This window comes from Panthera pardus, unplaced genomic scaffold (assembly GCF_024362965.1).
Source record: "Panthera pardus isolate Hobbes unplaced genomic scaffold, ASM2436296v1 HiC_scaffold_22, whole genome shotgun sequence".
Classification (NCBI taxonomy): domain Eukaryota; kingdom Metazoa; phylum Chordata; class Mammalia; order Carnivora; family Felidae; genus Panthera; species Panthera pardus.
The window spans coordinates 44,508,022-44,530,485 of NW_026526788.1; the positions used below are offsets into that span (position 1 = coordinate 44,508,022).

The 22,464-nt window shown below is 39.3% G+C and overlaps 1 protein-coding gene across 2 annotated transcripts in view; it reads left to right on the forward strand.

Annotated features, from left to right (window-relative positions):
- Positions 1–22,464, forward strand: part of BMPR1A (bone morphogenetic protein receptor type 1A) — a 136,559-nt gene that overhangs the window by 89,468 nt on the left and 24,627 nt on the right. For both annotated transcript variants that reach the window (XM_053909666.1, XM_053909667.1), the window contains exon 3: positions 14,785–15,003. In XM_053909666.1, the coding sequence (XP_053765641.1) occupies positions 14,937–15,003 (67 nt within the window). In that variant the 5' untranslated portion in view covers positions 14,785–14,936. The remainder of the gene's footprint in view (positions 1–14,784; positions 15,004–22,464) is intronic.

Consider the following 22,464-nt stretch of genomic DNA (forward strand, 5'->3'; position numbering starts at 1 on the left):
CTCACTCTCTCTCAAAAATAAAGAAACATTTAAAAAACAAACAAAAAAAAGACTGCCCTTTCTTGAGATGCCAGTAACAAGTCTGGAACTGCAAATCCCAGAGGATTCCCTGATCCCCTCAGACTTTGTTTAATGATTCACTAAAATGTCTCACAGGATTCAAGAAAGTGGTACATGTACAATGATCATTTTATTATAAAGGATACATATTGGGACCAGCCAAATGAAGAGACACATAGGATGAGGCCTGTGAGAATTCCAAAGGTGAGGCCTCCTGTCCCCCTGGAATCAGGGTATGTCATCTTCCTGGCACATTGGTGTGTTTACAGGAAACTTATCTCAGCTAGGGTGTACAGTGTTTTTATTGGCGTTTCATTGTGTAGGCATGATTGAACAATTGGCTACATGATTGAACCCAATCTTCAGCCCTGTCCCCTCCCCAGAGGTGGGGCTGATTCAGTGCCCCAATCCTGTATAATCACATGGTTGGTCTTTTTGGTGACCAGCCCCCATCCTGAGTCATAAACTCAGGTATGATCTGTGAGGCTCATACATAGCAAAGACACTCCTGTTACCCAGGAAATTCCAAAAATTTACTTTAGAGGTTCCCTTCTAGGAACCAGGGACAAAGACCAATTTACTATTCAATAATGACAAAATTGAATTTATCCCAGGAATCCAAGGATGGTGTGTAAATTATTGCTGCATAACAATTTATCCCAAAACTTAGGGACTTGAAACAACAAAAACTTAAATTAACTTAAATGAATTTAAAAGTAGTGTACTGGATGGTTTGGGCTCAGAGTGTTTCAAGAGGTTGTAGTTAGGATGCCAGCAGGAGCTACCTTCACCTGAAAGCTCTCCTGGAGGAGAATCTACTTCCAAGATGGTGCACTCTTACAGCTGTTGGCAGGAGGCCTCTCAGTTCTTCACCCCAGAGTGAATGACCCAAGAAAGAGAGCAAGGAGAAAGCTGCATTGCCTCTTAAGACCTACTGTCAGCACATACTTGGTCACTTTCACTTTCATCTGTTTGTCAGTCCAGCACACACTCGAAGTAATTAGGTCCCACCTCTTGAAAAAAGGAATATGAAAGAATTTGTGGACATCTTTAAAAACTAGCACATTGGGGCACCTGGGAGGCTCAGTCAGTTGAGTGTCTGACTTCGACTCCGGTCATGATCTCACAGTTCATGGGTTCGAGCCCCGCATCAGGCTCTGTGCTGACAGCCTGGAGCCTGCTTCAGATTCTGTGTCTCCTTCTCTCTCTGCCCCTCCCCCGCTCATGCCTTGTCTCACTCTGTTTCTCAAAAATAAATAAATGTAAAAACAAAATTTTTTTTTAAACTAGCACAGATTATTTACTCTTTAAGAAAGCTTTTAATATGGATCATTCCTAATTAATTTATCCATTAACACATGGAAAGAGGAAAACACTGTGATCATATCAGTAGATGGAGAAAAAACACAATAAAATTTGACCCCATTTATGATGAAAACTCTTAGCAAACTAAGAAGAGAATGGAACTTTAATGTGATAAAGAGTATCAGTAAATTTATAATTAACGTAGGGAAAATGAATAGTCATGATATTGAGGCTTTCTATACATAATATAATGTCTTTCCATGTGTTAACATTTATTCTGTGTCCTTTAGGAGTATTTAAACATTGTCCTTACATCAGTGTTTTGTATTTGGAAGTGCAAAATGTCACAGTCCCAGGGAAGTTACCAAAATATCTACCAGCACTACCATTGGACCCAGGGTCCTACTTCTGGGATTCTGCCTTACAGATTTATTTGCTCAAACAGCAACAGCAGAAGCAGCTATTCAAGTGCTTTGCTTACTATGCTTATGCTTATTATAAGCACTGCTTATACCAGAATATGGAAACAACTTATATCATCAATCAACAGGAGAATGGATCAGTACAGCTGTAAGGTATTCATAGAATGAACACTCTATGTAACAATGACAGTGAATGAAAAATTCAAAAATATTGTGGAAATCACTCACAATGTTGAGTGAAAAATAAGCAAATATAAAAATATACATATAGAATGATACAGTTTTTTATACAGCTATAGAAGATTCAAAAATAGGCAAAGCAATGCTGTGTATTGTTTGGGGTATGTATTATATACGGCAAAAGCCTACGAAGCCATGGATGTTAAATACCACATTCAGAATAGCGGTTACCTCAAAGGGAGGGGATGTGAATTCATGGTTTTTGCCCTGCTTTACTCAGCACCTAGGTAATCTTTTTTTAAAGCCGTGGTGGTAAATCCAGTGCAGTTCACTTACAGTGTTCTATTAGTTGCAGGTATAGACAGTAACATCTAGGTAATTCTTAGGTTAAATCTTTGAAGTACTGTATTGAGTGGGCACAGTTCATAGACTCACAGGATTGAGATGTGGAAGACTTCATGGCATTATTTTACAAATAAGGAAACCAAGGCCCACAGAGGGAAGTGAATCGGTCAGGATCAGCTAGGCACCTAAGGCAGAATTCGAATTAACTCAGAGGCCGCCTGACCTGAAGACAGTGCTTACCTATAGTACTTTCTTTAAAATAAAAATATAAGTTGATAAGTATTTAAACTAGGTATCTCAGCTGAAAGATACTAAAAGGGGGGGGGGGGGAGTCCATCCCACGCCACAGAACTTCTTCAGCAAACTACTCTGAACCAGCATGTTTTAACCTGAAGCAATGTTCTGACACAGAGTAACAAAAATAAAACCTAAATGTTCGTCCGCAGGGTGAAGCGCTTCCTGGATTTCCAGGTGCTTCATGTTAATAAACCGGGATTTATAGTCTCGAGGGTGCTCTTTCTTAGACCCACTGGTTCACAAGGTTTAGTTTTCTGTAGTTTGTGGTTTAATACAGGGAAGAATTACGGATGATCTGATTGCAACACCTTCTGGTTTACTCAGGGCCTTTGGTGACCTGCAGTTTACTTGTAAGTATTGCCTTTGAAACTTACTTTGTCTGCTTACTGAAGTATTGCAGTTGAGCTTGGACGGTTTGCAGTTCCCTTTGTCAGACCACATTGTACGAAAGGGTGTGTTTTCTCTTTCTCTGTGATTATTTCCACAGTTCTTTAACTTGTTATAACTATGTGGTACTGTCAGAAGTATAACCCAAGCCATTGTTTGCCTTAAGCAATATTTTAGATCCTGAGAAGTTACGTTTACTTGTACAAGACTTTCTTAAGACCTTTTAATTTATATCTCAGACTTGAGTATATGCAGTGAAAACAGTGGAAAATTTCCCCCACAGGATCTTGACACACGTCAGGGCTCAAAGTGAGTAGAAGGAAGTGGTGTGGTTTTTGTATCATTTCAGTTGTGTTGAGATAAGGAAATGGAATAGTTTATCCAGAGTACAGCCCTTTTGAGAAGGTTTCATTTGTATATGAAAGAAATTGGCATAATGTTTTCATTCTTTCTGCTATATTTGAGTCATTCCCTCAGCAAATACTGAGTACCAGCTCTTCTTGGTGCTGGCCAGACACTCTTCTTGGTGCTGGCAATACAGAGTGAAAAAATAGACTAACACCCTTGCCCATATGGGGCATGCATTCTGGAGCAGGTAGCAAGCAGTAAGCGAGATAATTCGTAAAATGTATATCAAATTATCGGGTGACAAGTGCTGAAGAGAAAAAAAAGATATAAATCTGAGAAGGAGGATATGAGTGCCAGGGGTGAACACCAACACTGTCAATAAGAACGAGATATTTGAGTAAATCCTTGGAAGAGGTAAGGTATCAACTCATACAGATGTCTGGGGGTGGGGGGAACACTCTGGGTGGAGGGACCCACGGACATCAAGGTGTCCTGCAGCAGGGCCAGGCCTGGCATGTCCTGGGACGGGGGGGGGGGGGTGGGGGGTGGTGTGCAGTGCAGTTGGGAGTGGAGGAGCTGGGGTCCTGTGGGCCATTGGAGACATCAGCCCATACTGTGCGTGAACAGGGGAGTGATGTGACCTAACATGCTTCCTATCACCACTCTGCTGTGTTGACAATATACTGTAGGTGGACAAGGGTTCAAGCAGGGAGACCAGTTAGGAGGCTGTCTCAGTAATCCAGGTAAACAGTGTTGGTGGCCTGGACTAGAGAGAGGTAGTGAGAAGCGCATATGTTTTGGGTATATTTTGAAGGTAGAACGAGCAGGATTTGCTGACAGATAGGATATGGAATATGAGAAAGAAGGAAAGAGTGGCGAAGAATGAGTCCCAAGATTTTAGGCCTGGGAAACTTGGAAAGTAGAGAGGCTATTAGCCGACATGGGAAAGACTGAGGGACTAGCAGATTTGGGGAGTAAGAGTTTCTCTTTATGTAGCTGCTGGTCACGTTTTTAAGTAAATTTGTATACTGCTTGAGCTATCTTTAAAGTAACTCTTTCTCACACCAGTCTCTGTTGTTGTTTAGTTTATTCAGAATTACTGATTTTATGCTAACCCAGAATATTCAAGTGTGCCTTTCCCTTAAGCCTTCCTATCAACTAGAATGTTTTTGGTTGTAACGGAAAAACTGACTCTCTCTGACCTAAAAAAATAAAGGGAATTTATTGACTGTAAACTGACAAGTGCCTGAGTAATTCAGGCTTCAGGCAAGGTTGCTGCTCACTGACCACTCTAAGGACCTGGCTTCTTTTAGCGTCCTGGCTCTGCCTTCTGGTTCCCCTCCGAGTCCCAGCATAGCTGCCAAAAAGCCTCTTGGGCTGCTGTTTTCTTATGCATGTTCAGTCTGAAAGAGTGACTGTGTCTCTGCAGGCACAGCCACAGTCCTGAGTCCTAGTATTAGACGAGCTCTCCTTGTAGCATGGGGGGATAGAATATGCCAAGTGGCCGAGCCTGGGACGCCTGTACTCCTGAGCTTCAGGGGAACCTGTGTGCTCTGAATTTTTTTTAAAAAAATTTGTAAGTAGAGAATAAAGTGGAGAAGAAATTTCGGTTGATTTTTCAATTGTTTTTACATTGTGTAAGCACTGTGGTTAATACAGCAAGACGATGATTTTTTTTTAAAGTGGTCAAGTGAGAAGAAAAAACAGTAAAAGTAAAATTGCATTCAGAGGTTAGTTCGATCAAGATAATTTTTCTTCTTAGAGGTCTAATGCTGTTGCTTCTTGAACATCTAGAACCGCAGAGGAGCCTTCAGATAATAATGAAAAATGATAGGTCATTTAGTCAAGAATCCGTATTTCTCAACAAGGGGAGGACTATGGACATTGGGTTGAACTGATTCTTTAAGGGATCGTCCCTGCACATTGAATTGCATTTTCTATTTTGGTCCCTTGTCACCAACCAAAAAGTCACTCGCATATTTCCAGATCTTCTTAGGAAGGGACACATTTGCAGAAACTCGTGACTGTTTTTGAAAGGGTGTTGTTTCATACTGAGGGCATGATTTGGTTTCCTGAGTGAAATATAGACGGGGGCTTTTGGTTGTTATTTTTGAAGTTCTGCTTGATTTTTTCTTTCCTTGTTCTGGAAGTTGGTTATATTCCACTTAAAGATTGATTTAGGGGCACCTGGTGGTTCAGTTGGTTAAGCATCTGAGTCTTGATTTCAGCTAAAGTCAAGAACTCACGGTTCATGGGTTGGAGCCCCACAATGGGCTCTGCACTGACAGCATGGAGCCTGCTTGGGATTCTCTTCCTCCTTATCTCTCTGCTGCTCCCCCAGCTTTTGCGCTCGCTCTCTCTTTCTCTCTCTCTCTCTCACTCTCAAAATAAATATTTTTTTACAAAAGATTGATTTAGCATTTGAATTAATTTTTTGGCCAGAGGGATTGATTGAGTTAACTCAGGAAAGTCTTTGATTACATGTAGTGTTGCTTAAGGAAAAGAAAAATCTGCTTTGATACCAAAATTTTGGTATTCTTCAAGCATTTTGATTTGGGGTCACATAGGTTAGAATAGAAAGCCTAGCCAATCCTGAACAAATATCTAACTTCGATGGGTTATAATTATTTGTGGGAGAAAAATTGAAATGTAATGAGTCTAGAAGAATTCATTCCTAGGGTCAAAATATCTTCAATCTCTTTGAATATATATTAAAACACACTTTATAGCACTTAGGAAATATTAGCTATGTTGTTGGTTCCTCTTTGATGAAGTGAATACATAGAAAATATGTGTGTAGTGCGTGTATAGTCAGTTACTCTCTGAGATATGTCTTCTGGAAGTATTTGTATCGATCAAGGCCCAGTCAGGAGCCCTGAAACCATACTGGCTGTTTTCACAGGAAGAATTTGGTATAGGGAATTGACTACCCAGGTATTAGAGAATTGAAAAAAGCTAAAGGAACACTGGGATTAAGCAGAAATGGTCATTGTGGGAAGCAGATACCACCCCTAGGAGACTGAGGTTTCAGAACCTAGAGGAGAAAGTGTGTCCCTGTGGAGGCAGCTAAGAGCCCGGCTGCTGCTGGCACCTCAGGAGCTCAGAGCATAGGTCTTGAGGAGCTGGCACTCAGATCTTGGAGTGCAGGCACCAGTGAGTCTGAATGGGGGCCCTGGGGCTGGTTCTGGGAGTGTGGAAGGAAGCTGAAACCTGGAACCTACTCCTGCCGCCTGTGTGGAGGGTGTGAATCAAGTAGATGGTGGGAACAGCGAAGTTGGGAAGAAGGAAGTCCCTTCTCCCTCTTCCAGCTTTCTCTGTTCCCCTGGTTCCCTTGTCGGCTGAGCCTGTCAGGGAGCCAGCTGGTGAAAGACCCAGCTCAGTATCACAGAGCTGAGTACTGAGATTTTTTTTTTTCTTTCTGAAAAGCAGTGGTGTGTAATAAAAGGCATACTGGTTTCTCTTTTTTTCTCATTACCTACCAGCTCCTGACTTTGCAGTAACAAGTGGAATTTGGGCTTTGTCAGCAGCAGACTTGCCTCTTACTGTTTGTGTGCACTTGGGCAAGTTTCTTAACTTTGCTGAGCTTCACCTTTTCCTTGTAGAGTTGTGAAGATGAAATAAAATCTCACGTGGCTCAATAAAAAATAACTTCCTGTTCGTACTTCCTCATGTACCAACTGGATGAAACACAGCCTTTGGGGTTCGAAGACCCAGGTTTTAGTTGTTCCTTCAAGTTGCCAGCTATTTGAAATTCAGCAAGTTGCTTTAGCCCTCTGAGCCTGTCTTTTCTCTGTCAAAGTAGGAATAATTTTACTCACTGTTAGGGTCATACAGATGGTATAATGCAGGTAAAACTAATTTGCAAATTATAAAGATGATGATATGGTAACATAAAGTTACCATTAAATAGTATTTGAGTTTCTCTCATTTAATCTGCACAGAAGACCTAGATCTGTCTCATGCGAGACCCTGAACTCTTCACTGCCACATTATACTGATTTTGTCCGTGTAAAAATACTGTGCGGAAAACGCAGACAGTATTGCTCACCATTACCTCTAATGCACCTGCGGGGTGACCAAATGCTGTCCCTCCCGGGCATCTCTGTAACCACTAATTCACTTCGGGTTTTTTTTGTTTTGTTTTGTTTTGTTTTGTTTTGTTTTGTTTTGTCATTTGTGTTTATTCCAGAGGAGAGACAGAACAACACCCAGACCATTTCAATTAACAGCTGGCAGTAAGAATGTCTTCTGAGTGCGGATGTGCCAAAGATTGGTGTATAGCATGATCTAGTTCTAATTATTTGTGAGCTTTTTCATTTAATAAAATGAAACCAACAGAAAAACTAGAGTCATTAAGTTAGGGGATTTGTAGTATAAAGTTGAATGGTTGAAAACAGAGTATCTCCTGTTTTGGAAAATACTTCATAAACCAAGAAGCATTTATTGTGCATCTACTGTAGAGGCCCTGGTGAGGGTGTAAGGCATATAAATGCATCACCAATGTATAATACCATCCTAGTTTGAATTGCCTTTCTGTTCCTGGAAGAATTCATACTTGTGTTGGGGAGAATGGTCTGTTGGCACAGAAGGAAAGTGAAAGGTTTTGAATAAAGAGGAGATGATTAAGCAGGAATACAAAGGTTAAAAGTGTTAAATTTGCTTTGAATAAGTAATTGAGCTTTGGGGAAAAGTTAAGTCTAGTTAGGAAGTAATTTCAGTGGCGATGATGAAATTAGTGACCTCAAGGTGTTGGAAGACATGGCAGTTAGAAATGTCTTTGTAAAGTGGAACTTCTCTATCCCGACTGTAGCTTGGAATTTAGTAAGACTTTCCAAAAGACCTTATTATGAATGTCTCACTCATCACAAATTCTCACAGCATAGCCTCCAAGGCAGGCTTTTTGGTGAGATTCCTGTGTATTACCACAGATACACTTACATAACTATTTATTTAAGCATGTTATTTTCTTAAGGGTTTATGTTTAGATTTGGGTGAGATTGTTTTTTACACTGATATAAAAATAACCGTGAATGGTGATACTACGGTTGCATGTGTATATATTAGCTTAGGGATTGTTGGGGGTAGAGGTTAGAAATGGGGAAGGAATGGATGGGTTGCTCGTTAAGAGAAAAGACAATATTCTTATGCTAATCCAAGCTCTGGATAAGGAGCACAGCAGCCATGCAAACAATGGCTGTGGAGCCAGAAAGTCTGCAGTGAGTCTAGTCCTTCTCAGAAAGCTTGTCAGACCAGGCGCCTGGAGCTGCCTTAGGGGGAGGGACCCCTGGAAGGGGGAGTTTTCTCCTCACTACTTTATGGAATTGGCAGCTGGCCAGCTTGTTGAAAATTCCCAAACCTCACTACTAGAAAGTAAAAATTAAGGGTGGGGGGCTTAACGGGAAGAGGAAAGAATGACTTTAGTCTGTTTTTTCAGCTGACTTCAGCCTTTTCCTGTTTTGTTTTGTCTTTTTTTTAAAATTCTGATTGAACTGTTGGTTCTTCCTGTTTGCAAAGCTTTATAACTTTTTATTTAAAAAGAAATTATTTCTATTTTATTGAATAATTTGCCTTAGTTTTATTTTCCTGAAGAAGAAACGGCACCAGTCTGTGTGTATAGCAAAGGAGAGTAAATGTATCTAGATGCCTATTTGGACTAAATATTTTAAGATAACTGTTAAACACCAGCATCATTTAAAAATTTTGATCATGTCACATTTCAAATATCTGCATTTCCTTATATCCTTAGCTTGGCAAGATTAGATATTTTAAATTTTAATATAAAAATTCCAGCAAATTGTTCTAGGAATTTAAAAAATATATTATTTTCAGATGTTCGAATTATAAAATACCCTGTTTCAAGAATGGTTGCAAACTATGGTTACTGTTTTGTTATATCGTGATTACAGAAACAGTTAATATGGTGGGACAAATAAAGGGAAGGTCATCAGTATATTATGAATAATAGTAATTACAACAATAAAACAGACATTTGTTATTTATCAAATGGTTAATACTGAGACACGTTGCTAACTTGTTTGGGTTAGTAATATCATTCCCATTTTGTGGCTAAGGAAAAGAGCACGTGTTTAGCAGTATATAGAGTAGAACCAGGGACTGTTTTCTCCCCACGAAAATGAACCTTACTTGTTGAGATAATTTTAAAACAAAGAACATACTTTTGATTACTCCTTTGAAAGAAAGATGGATGTTACTTACATTAACCAGTTCTTTGGGCATTGTAACTATCTTATACTTTCGTTGTTATGCTCTGATTTGACTATGCTTTCCAGATTTTTCTGCTTTTTGTTTGGCTGCACAATAACTTACAGTGATTAGGCTTTTTATTATTTCAGCAAATTTCTCATAATGGTTGTGTTATATAGCAGTGAGTGTTTTCTGTTGCTGCTCAACAAATTACGCCAAAACCTAGCAGCTTCAAACAACCATTTATCATCTCCTACATTTTCTGAGGGTCTGGAATCCACCAGGGGCTTAGCCGGCTGGGTCTAGTGTAGGGTCTCATGAATTGTACCTGTGAAGCTGCCAGGTCCACGTGCAAGGTAGCTCACTCACATGCTGTCAGCAGGAGGCCTTGGCTCCTTGCTGCGGGGCCTTCTCTGTAAGGCTGCTTGAGTTGAGTGTCCTTATGACATGGCAGCTAGCTTCCCTCAAAGTGGGTGTTTTAAGAAAGAACAAGGAGGAATCTGAAATGCCTTTTATGATCCAGCCTCAGAAGTCATACCCTGTTGTTTCCATCTCATTTTATTTGTTAACAGTGACTCATTAAGACCAGTGGGAATTCTAGGCATGGAATTAGGCTCCACCTATTGAAGGTACTGTCAGAGCATTTGTAGACTTATTTTAGATCACCACAATGGTTTTTTGGTAGATTTTTTTTTTTTTGACCTGTGAAAACATACCACTTGTGAATAGTAGTTTATATTCCAGCTGTGCTAATCTACACTATGTTAATATTGCACAGGATAGATCCTGGACCATGAACTTATTTTATCACTGAATGACAAATAAATGTATATGGTTTTAATGCTTTTATTTATTTATTTATTTATTTATTTATTTATTTTAATGTATATTTATTTTTGAGACAGAGAGAGACAGAATATGAGCAGGGGAGGGGCAGAGAGAGAGGGAGACACAGAATCCAAAGCAGGCCCTAGGCTCTGAGCTGTCATTACAGAGCCGACGCAGGGCTCAAACCCATGAATCTTGAGATCATGACCAGAGCCAAAGTTGGACACTGAACTGACTGAGCCACCCAGGCGCCCCTGTGGTTTTAATGCATTTATTAATCCAGTTTTTAAACAAATATTGGTGTTCTGGGACCCTCTTCTCTTTTCATTCTTAGAAGGCCATCTCATACAGAGCCATAGCTTCAAATACCTCTGTGCTATTGACGTAATAGATTTATATCTTCAATACCAAGTGTGTCCTTTAAGCTTCAGGACCAAGTGCCCATTAGACATTTCCCTTTGGGTAATCCCCAGTGTCTAAAATTGAACCCTTGATCTCTTCCCCTCATTCCTTTCAAAATCCACTTGTCCTCATCTCAGTAATTGCTCATGCCGGAAATGTAGAGATCTTCTTTGACCCCTCACTCTCCCTTATCCCCACATCTAATTCATTACTAAGCCCTTCCAAGTCTGTTGGTGAAGTATCTACCCACTGTACCACCACCACCCAAATCTTAACCACCATTGTCTTTCTCCTGACTACTACACTGTCCTCACTGTTCTGTTAGCTTCTGCTTTTGTCCCCTCCAGTTCATTACATAGAAACCAGGTAATTGCCTTCCCATCCCACTTGGATTTAAAGCCCAAATCCTTCATCTGCCCTTGCCTGATCTGGTCCTTGTCTCTCTTGTTTCTTCAGACCCCCATGCTACCAACTATCCCTTATTTTCACCTTTTCAGAAATATCATTGTTCCATTGCTCCTTTCTGCCTCAAGATCTTTGCACAGGCTCTTCCTTATGCCTAGAATTCACCCCCATTTCTTTATCTGGCTTTTATTCTCTAGATCTCACCTTGAATGTCACTTTTGAGCATGGCTTCCCTTAGTCTCTCCAGATGAGAATAAGTCCCTGCCCCATTCCTCTCTAGGACCTGGCACTTTTCTTTCCTCACACTTACCACAAGTTATGATTACATATGCTTTGTACTGTCTTGTTCAGTGCCTGTCTTCATTGTCTTGTTTAATGACTATGAACTCCATGAAGGCTGTGTCCATTTTGCCCTCATCAGTATATTCTCAGTGTCTAATACAGAATCATGTATGTAATAGGTACTTAATAAATATTTAGGAAATAAGTTAATAGTCAGTGACAAGAACACCATTCCTGTGAGACTTCAGAGTTAGAAGGAACCCGATGAATCACTTACTTGGTGCAGTCTCCTTTCCAGCTTGTCTGTCCTTGACAGGGGTGCATTCACACTTTGTTCCTTTGATATTCTGTGAGCAAAGACCACCCCCCCCCACCCCCGCCTTCTTTGAGTTGTATCTCAAGTGTAGTTATTTCCCTATCCTTTGCATTCCTGTCATTCTTCTCTAAAGTGTTGAAGGGGCCTGATCAGGTGGAATAAAGTAAGGTGGTGACCCTCTTTGATTACAGCAGTGTGCTTCTAGCCCTGCTTGATAATATTGCCTTTATGTCTTAGCAGTTGTCATAAGTGCTGATGCATATTGAGCTGGTAGTCAGCTAAAACCCATTATTTTACTTTTAAAGATTAAGGCTTCCGATTGTTGGATTACAGCTGAGGCAATTGAAGCCATTTTACCTTTAGCCTTCCCTTGGCTGTTGGCTGTTCTCCATACAAGTTATTGCAGGGTTTTAGGCTATCAGAATTTCTTGAAGTTGGGAGTGGCATAGATCATACCTGTTACTTCCTGTGCCATGTATAAACCTATATGAGGGGAGGAAACTTATTGAGCACCTCTTCCATACCAGGCTTCATGATGTATAATTTACGTTGTATAATGCACATAAAATATCCAGCAGGGCAGTCTAGGGTAGTAGGTAACACATGGACTCTGGAATCAGATCTCCTTGATTAGAATTGGAGCCCTGCCACTTACCAATTGTATGATCTTTGATAAATTTCTTAAACTCTGCTTGCCTCAGTTTCCTCAGCTGTGAAATTAAAATAATACTTGCACCTACCTGATAAGGTAGTTGTGATGATTTGATAAATTAATATTAGTATATTCAAAGCATTTATAATGGTACTGGTACATAATTAGAGGTGACTGTGTGTTAGCTATTACCTCATTTAGTTCTTAAAATAATTATGAGTTAATAATGTAATTTTAGTTTTACAGATAAAGAAACTCACCCAGAGAGGTTAGGTTACTTATTTTCGGCAGATCAGGATCCGAACTTGTGCCCACAGATAACAGTCACAGGTCTCATATTTATTTTCTATATTTGAAATCACACATAATCCCCTGCCTATGAAAGGGACTGAAAGTGGCAGGTGCTTAGAGCCTCACCGGCTGCTTTGCAAGGTGCCTTGGTTGTCCCTATAGTGAGGCTAGACCACATACTATCTTTAAATAAATTGATGAGGAAAAACAGTAGCACTGAAATATGGAACCAGTCACAGCAGTCAGTGTCCTGTCCAAGACTGTGAGCTCCTTGAAGCAGAGATGGTCGTATTCGTATTTGTATTCTAGTACCTTGCACTTGTCATATGCACTCAGAAAGTGCTGTTGGTGGGTGGGTAGGTGAGGGAGTGAGTGAATAAGTGAGTGAAAATATGGAGGCAGGAGAGCTAGTGCGAGAGGCAGAAGTGATGTCAGGGCTTTTGGCCTGGGTGACTGAAGAGATGGCGCCACCCTCTGTGATAACAAGTGGAGGAGGAGGAGGCAGGCCTAGAGGGTTGGAAGCAAAAGTTAATACATTTGATTTAGACGCGTGGTGTGTAATCCTAGCAGAGACACTTAATAGGCAAATGGAAGTATGGAGAGAGATCACGGTTGGAGTTACACTGCAAACGTCTTTTGACTTTGAAACCTGAAACAAGCATCCCTAGAATCACAATTGTATAATTTCAAGAAGGGAGTTTTCCCAAGAAATGCAATTAAGTCACAGTGTAGATGTTGTTCTGTAATTATTTTACACCTTACACCCTACACTCTCAGCACTTCTGAAGATGGGAAGCAGTTTAATTTCATAGTAGAGAAGTGAGAAATGGCAGAGATTTTGGAAGTAAGCCATATGTAAAATACACAATATAATTGATACTCTGTAAACCTTACTTCCTCAATCCTGTCAGTGTCTTTGGAGAGCCAATTAAAGTGGAAAATTCTTAGGTTGATAAAATAGAAAGTTCAGGTTATTTGTGGTAGACATCACGCCAGGAGTAATTGCATCATAAATAAAATATTTTTCATTCAGGAATAGTTTAGGCTGAAATCAGTAAAATCAAATTGCTGGAACCAATAGAATGGGAGGAAAAACAGAATTATATTCATCTATAAACAAACTAGTGTGGGTTTTTTTATTACCTATTTAACTATTTTATAATAACCAAACCTTAACTGGGGAGGTTATGTTTCACATCATCCATCCTAAAAACTCAGTTTTATACTAGTGAAGTCAGATTTGCAATATTTTAGGAAAATAATTTTAAGATATATTTCTGTTTTAATGATGACACACACTGCATATTTTAATATGTATGATTATCTTGGTAGGCTTTTTTTCTGTAGAATGAATTATTATAAAGATTTGAGGTGTTTTTGTCACATCTACTAGGATTTGAAAGATTATGATGAATAGCTTCGTGTTTTAAAGTTTTTATTTATTTTTATTTGAGAGAGAGAGAGAGAGAGGGAGGGAGGGAGAGGGAAGGAGCATGTGTGCACAAGCACTTGTGCACAAGCCCACAAGCCGGGTAGGGGCAGACGGGGGGGGGGGGGGGGGGGTGGACAGGATCTGAAGCGGGCTCTGCATGCACAGCAGAGAGCCCGATGTGTGGTGCTCAAACTCACGAACTGAACTGTGAGATCATGACTTAAGCCAAAGGCAGATGCTTAACCGACTAAGCCACCCAGGTGCCCCAATAGCTTCGTATTTTAAAGTTAAATTTTCCTGCTTTATTCTTAGTATATTTAGAAATGTTCTTGTTAGTAGTAGAACAATTACTTTAGAGCAGCCAGAAAAGACTATTGGGATTATTTAGTGTATTTATTTTACCTGTGGTTAATCTAAGATCAGGAATGGTGGCAACCTATTACTGAATTATTTTAAGTTTCTGAACTACAGTGCCTTTTTACTGTTGTTGTTGTAAATAAAGATAGCTTTAATCTTTAAAAATGTATTTCATCATTTAAAGGTATGTTTGAGCATTTGTTTTTCTTAGTTTTGAAACTTTCCAGAATTCAGTTATATTCATTACCTTTTTTTAATTTTTATCTTTCAGGAGTCAAGAGAAAGCAGTGGAAGTTGGAGTCATTGTCAAGTGATTGAGACCTTTTACAAGAAAATCTCTTTGAATAAGAGTAATTAAAATTAGCGACATAACAAGACCAGTTATTAGAGGTCACAGTATACAGGAAACATTAAAACTGAACAATGACTCAGCTGTATATTTACATCAGATTATTGGGAGCCTATCTGTTCATCACTTCTTATGTTCAAGGTAAATCAGTGTTTTTTTAAGTAATCTTATATTTTTTAGTAATTTATTTCTATATTTGAAACACTCATTCTTGCAATTGATCTTTCAACTGATGTCCCTTTTTGAACAGTTAGGCTAATATGCCAGCATAGCTTTTAAATAAAGAGGCAAAGAGTGAGGCACAGAACAAATACATGCCAGGTAATTTTGAACTTGACTGTGATAGAAACATTTTCAAGTATTTGTAAAATCTTAGCTTCTCAGAACCTATTCTCTTATCCATAACATAGGTATTATGATGTGCAATATTAAGTCTTGTGAGGATTAAATGAGATAAAGTATAAAATAAAGTATCTGACCTAGTAAGACTAAGACACAGGTAGTAGAAACTGAATACTTAATTTTTCAAATTCCTGTCCTCTTTAAAATACAATAAGGGATAAATGTAAATAATTAAAAAAATCATTTTGTCATTAAAAATCTTCAGAATGGTAAGTTGCACTTGCGTGTGCTAATACTAAAATTTTTTCATAGAATACTCAAAGTTTTACTTACTAACAACATTGTAATTTTGTGTTCACTGCTTGTAACTCCCAAACAGGAAATTATTGTCATGACTCTGCAGGTCATATGGGCTATATTTGCACGTGGGCTTTTTCCTGTATGGTTTAATTAGGACATTATTCCATACTGAAGAGATAGTACTACTTTGCAAAAGGATTTTAGAGTAAAGTTATTAGGCATCTTCATTTAAGTTTATGTCTTCACAGATCGTTTTTTCATAATGTTTCTTCATTCACAGCAACAAAGGTTAATATCTACCAACAAGAGATACTATTAAGAGCACAATTTTTTTTTAACATTTTCGTTTTAAAGAGTGAACATAAAAATAAAATCTAGAGCTTCTCCATATTTTGTCATAGGTGTAATTAATATCTTTATTATTTTCTTGCTCAGAACACAGCCCACTTCCAAAAGCCACTTTTTTGTGTGTGAAATACCAAATTATTTAATAAAACACCTTTATTTTAACAGCTCTTGTTGTATGTCTTGTTGATCAGCATTAACCAAAGTGTCAGTTTTGAAGATGAGTTAAATTAATAATAACATTTCCTACCTTACCCCCAGGTAATCAGTATTTGATGTTAAATTTTCTAAAAATCTATATAGATCACACAGGCAATATGATACAAAATTCTTTACCTACCCTAATTCAAGTTGCTCTATAATAAACTTTCGTTAGATGAAATAAATTGATATTTAGTTATCAGGCATAAATTAAAAAATCTCAATAGGAATTATATTTCTGTGATGAAGAGCAAAATTTGTTACATTTCCTTTCAAAAAGATTAGTTTGATAGTTGGTTCCAATGATAAGATAAAGGGATGCCTGGGTGGCTCGGTCATTTAAGCATGGGGCTCTTGATTTCAGCTCAGGTCTCCATCTCACGGTTTGTGAAATCAAGCCTTGTGTTGGGCTCTGTGCTGACAGTGCGGAGCCTGCTTGGGATTCTCTGTCTCCCTCTCACTATCCTTCTTTCTCTGTCTCAAAATGAATAAATAAACATTAAAAAAAATTGTTCAATAAATTTCAGTATAAAAAAATGATAAGATAAAAATATTTAGTCTTGGGGCGCCTGGTGGTGCAGTTGGTTAAGAGTCAGACTTCAGCTCAGGTAGTGATCTCGTGGTTCATAAGTCCAAGCCCCGCATCGACAGCATGACAGCATCTCTGCTCCTCCCCGACTCACATTTTTTCTCTCTCTCTCAAAAATAAACATAAAAAAACTTTAGTCTTAAAAGAACTAAACCAACATAGAAGAAAATGTTATTTCTTAGAGGATTATTTCTAATGCTATTTCTAAGAAGGATTGCAGAGTGGTTATTAGTGGAAATTACTTTTGACTTGGGCATCAGTTGTGTTTTAGGAAAGTAAATTTCTCCATATGTTGGTTTTCTTGTTATAAAATAGAACCAATAACACATATCCTAGATGTAAACAGGAATTTTTTGAACATTAAATGTTATGATTAAGATTAAAGTGCTTTACATTGCGATTGTTACTCAAGTTGGAACAGAAGAATGAGTCACTTGATATTAACATCTAATAGCTATTTAGTCCTTGTTTTTGGCTTGGTCACACATTTTAGAAATGGATTTTAGCTTTAAGTAACTGATTACTCCACAAACAGTGACTTGAACAAATAATTTTTGATGTAGATGGTAGGTATTTCCTGGTGTTCATTCAGTAGTTCAGTGGTGTCAAGTTTGACATCTATAATTTTCTTGGCTTCTCCTTAATGGTTACAAAATGGCTTCTGTACCTACACTGGAGGAAGGAAAAATGGGGAAAGGTTCAGCGCTGACCTCAACTGGACATTACTTCAGGAAAGCAAACTGTCCCCAGAAACTAACCTTCTGCTGGCAGATTTTATCTTGTTTTGTTGGATAAACTGAGACAGTTGCTAAGGCTACTAGAAAACTGAGAGACAGGACTGACTGTCATAGTCAGCTCAGATTCATCTCAGTCCATTGCCTCCCAAGACCAGAGTTTGGTCAGCTGAGAAGACAGGGAAAATAGATATCCTTTGGACAACTAAAAGAGTCTGGGACAGATTTTATCTCTTCTGTCATTTAAGATGTTTTCAGTCTTAGGTTACAAACAAAACAATTCAAAATAGCTTAAACAATAAGGAAAATGTTGTATCACAAAACGAGAAGTCTGAAGGTAGGGCAACTTCGGTAAGTTAATTCTGTGGCTCATCACATTCTTTCTCTATTTCAACAGTGTTGTACTCCACCTATTAATTTAGTCCTGCGTTAACTTACTTCATGGCCACAGGTGGCTACTGTGGAGCCAGATGTCACATGCAGATGTGGCAAATTTGGGTTGACAACATTAAGTAGAAGAGGAGTGGATGTCTCTCATGGCTCTTTTTTTGTTGTTGTTGAAGTTTATTTATTTATTTTGAGAGAGCAAGCGAGCGTGAGCAGGGAAGGAGCAAAAAGAGAGAAAGAGAGAATCCCAAGCAGACTCCACACTGTCAGTGCACAGTACAATGCGGGGCTTGATCTCATGAACCGTGAGATCATGACCTGAGCCGAAATCAAGAGTTGGACACTTAACCAACTGAGCCACCCAGGCACCCTCCTCATGGCTCTTTTTAATTGGTAAAGAAATCTTTCCTCAGACACCTCTCCCCTTCCCCTCCCTTCCCCTCCCCAGCAGACTTCCTTCTAACCTTATTGGCCAGAATTAATTTATGCTTTTGTATAAACAGTGGCAAGGGGAAGGGAACTGAAATTGTTGGATTAGACAAAATAATTGTCTCTACTGAGGGTAGGTCTGTGCTTCTCTGAATCACAGGAGGAGGAGCCAATACTTAAAAAGGGGTGTGGGGTGTGGGGTGTGTGTGTGTGTGTGTGTGTGTGTGTGTGTGTGTGTGTGTGTGTTGCCAGCAAGGTAGAGGGGAGAAAACAACTAACGGCATCTGTTGCAGGGTACCACATTTGTCTACCTAACATCATACATACCCTTCTTACATGCATATATATACTAAAAGTGCTGGTGTTGGTAGAAATACTCAATTCGTGCTCAGAGGGGTATATACATATAACCCAGAGGTTTATCCACACGTTGCACTCAGCCACTCATATAGTGTGTATGTAGTATATAGCCTTGTCCATCAGATTCATATATGCCTCTTCACGGTCCAGCAGTGTGTGGCTAAGGGAGAAATTGTCGGTGCCCGACACACCCAGTATTTAGTGATGAAGAAGAAATAGGATGAGTGCTGTATAAACTCCCATTCAGAAGGACGACTTGAAAGCAGCCTTCAGTACTCATGCGCCGTAGCACATAGATTAAGGAGAACTGTTACTGATTACTTCATACATGCAATGCATTGATGTCCCATTGGTCTCTGCAGCCCTCCTGCCTTTTGCTTTCTAATTATTCCTATTCTAGACATTCTGCTTTAAGGACAGGGGAGGAGTTTCTGTGCTTTGTACAAAGGAAACCCATAGATTACTGGGAAAGTGAGAAAAATTATTTAGCCGGGAATAAAAATGCAGTAAAATCAGGGGCGCCTGGGTGGCTAACTTGGTTAACTGTCTGAATTCGACTCAGGTCATAATCTTGCCTTTCATGGGTTCAAGCCCTGCATCGGGCTCTGTGCTAACAGCTCAAAGCCTGAAGCCTGCTTCAAATTCTGTGTCTGCCTCTCTCTCTGCCCCTCCCCTACTCATGCTCTGTCTCTTTCTCTCACAAAATGAATAAACATTTTAAAAAATGTAGTAAAATCATTGATGCCAAAAATTACCATTAATGACAAAGGAACATGGTGTAAATGTGCCTATAGGTAGTTACTTGTATCTTTTAGCTATTGGTCTCCATATTCGTATATATTTGTGTGTTTTTTTTTCCTGAGCTGTTACACTAGAGCGTGCAAACTTTAAATATTTTTTGCGTGTGTTTGTTTTGAGATACATCCTAGAGCTTCAGCCCAGCCCAGACCCCATAATTTTATGCCATTGTAAATGCAGGACTTGAAAGAGATTGGCAAATTCTAGGAGTTGACCGAAGACCCGCGTGCCTTGAGCATGGTGGAGGACAGGTGCTATAAGTTGATGTTGGAGCGGTACAGAGGTTCCAAATCCTGCTGGCAGTAGGCATGGTGAAGGAGGTTGGAGTTTATTCCGAAGGCATATGGAGCCATTAATTGGTTTTAAGCAGGGGAGTGAGCAGGATCAGATTTATGTTTATAAGATAACTCTGGCTCCTGTATGGGAAATAGATTGGAGGGGCCAAGAACAGAAGTAGGGAGGTCAGTGTGGAGATTCCTATCTCAGAAGTAACATGCCATGATGGGCCCAGGTAATAGCAGGTGAGCTGGAGAAAAATGGGAAAAACTTGAGATCTATTTTGGAGAGTGAGCCAAAAGACTTGGGGAGACAGGTTTGAGGAGAAAAGTCAAGAGTTCCATTTTGGACAAGCTAATTTTGAGATTACTTACAAGCAGCTCAAAGCTAGAGGGGTAAATCTAGGAACCATAAACAGATTTGCTTAAACTGTGGGAATGGGCGCTGTCACCTAGGGAGGTGGTGCAGAGAAGCTGTTGCTACCTATTTTTCTTTGCATCTAGGCCTCTATTTTGGGAAAGTTTATAACTTTAAGATACAGCTTAGTTTTTCTTGCCTTTGACACCCAGGCTGAGTTTGTGTTACAGGCTCCTTCCTTTGTTTACCTTTGTATTGTATCCCTGTTCACACTGTGTTTATCTGCGTGCTTACCGCCCCTCCCCTTCACTGCCTTCCCAAGTTTCCCAAGGACTCCATCAGTTTCCAGCATTCAGTAACTTGCCTGCACATAGCTGGCCTCTAGTTAGTGTTTTGTTAAATAAATATCTGAGGTAATATAAATCCCAAATGCAAATTATTATAATTAGGATTTTTTATTTCCTAAATTCAGATAGTGTTTGGGAAATTGTGTGTATTAACCATTGTAGAACTTTGCATAGTCTAGGTATCCGTGATCTTTAAGTACAGTACAATCTTTGTAAATAAATATTCCCATTTGTACCTTATTTTATATTTAATTAAGCCCTTTACTGTCTATTCATTTCTTCTGTATATAACCTCTTGGTGTGAATTGGGAAGGAATTATTATTACTGTTTTTTAGAGCTAGAGAATGAGATTCAGAGAGTACCACCTGTGGACATATTTGGGAGTTGAACCCTTAACTTCTCACTGTTATTTCAGTGTCATTTCTACAACACTACCACTTCCTCTGTGTATCATTAGATTTTTGGAAAATTAATTGCATGTGGTATATTATTTGACGATTTTTCTCCATAGTTAAACGGATGCTTCCTTTTGTTATTGTGATGGGTTTGAAAGCTGGTTAAGAGACTTCAGGTGTCCTCTAGTCCTGGAGTCTTATTCGCTAAATGAGGCCTGGAGAAGTGGTGGCTTCTCCGTGATCACCCAGTGAACTAAACTGTGGTACGACCACAGTAGGAGAATAGTAGACCACAATCCAGGTCTCCTTGTTTTTAGCCTAGTGGATTTCTTCCTTTCCTGGCCACTACCCTCCCTTTTTTTATTTTTGCAGTTGACATTGCTAGCATAAATGAGGTCTTTAAGTTTTGTTATCAGTTTAAAGGATTAAATGAAAATTATTAAAATTCAAGGCATGGAGGGGCGCCTGGGTGGCTCATTCGGTAAGTGATTCTTGATTTCGTCTCAGGTCATAATCTCAAGACTTCGTTGGATCGAGCCCCACAATCCTGCTTGAGGTTCTCTTTCCCCTCCTCTCTCTGCCCCTTTCCCTGTCCACTCTCGCTCTCTCTCAAGATAAATAAGTAAACATTAAAAAAAAAATTCCAGGCATGGAATCGCTAAAACTTAATTAGCAGCACATTCTCTTCCTGTTATCAAATGTGTGCGTATGTGTTACTTTTTCTCTTTTCATCTCACCAGTATGGCTACATTTTAAGTCAAGTCTACATTATGCTTGAACGTTATAATGAAATGTTGCTTATACGCAGTTCTCTTAATATTTTATACCTGTTTGGCTTTACATTTTATTCCTTGGAGGTCAATCCTCCAAGGAATAAGCTAGCCAATTTCAGCTGATTCAGAGGGAGGGAAGAATTACTCACACATTTTAAGAAGTCCTGTTCTGCTTTCAGCCTGAAAGATTCAGTACCAAATATGACAGTATCTGTCATTTGAGGCTACTTGACTCTAATGCAAAAACACAGTTCTGTTTTCATAAGCTAACTACTGCCCTACAGTAACCTTCAGTTTCTGGCAGCATAGTCTGGATTCGAACCAGTGACCTTCAGATAAAGGGCACCAGATAATATGATTAGTCCCCATGCTCTCACAATACCCTTACTTAAGCAATTAAAGTCCAAAGCGAGATGCTTAGTAACTCCACTTCCGCATAGAGGCACAAATAGAGGACTTATTGTTTTTAAGCTAGTCCCAAGTTTTGAGACAAAGAGCTTAAGAACCATAATTTGTATATATATATTTTTAAGTTTATTTAGTTATTCTGAGAGAGAAAGCATGCGAGTAGGGGAGGCACAGAAAGGCACAGGGAGAATCCCAAACAGACTCCTCTCTGCTAGTGCAGAGCCCAACACAGGGCTCAGTCTCACAAACCCTGAGATCATGACCTGAGCTGAAATTAAGAGTCAGACGCTTAACCAGCTGAGCCACCCAGGTGCCCCATAATTTGTGTATTTTTTAATAATTGTAAATAATCTCAGCCTTCCCTGAAACCATTTCCCATTTTGTACCTTTCTTGTAGGTTATGACCATATTGTATGTCTGCCACTCTTGTCTTCCACTGGTGCAAAACTTGTGACATAATCTTCTCCATATGTCCATCAATACCTGGGGCAGTACTCTGTGCATCATAGGTTATTAACAAATGTTAAATGTATGAATGAAATGTATTTTTTTTAACGTTT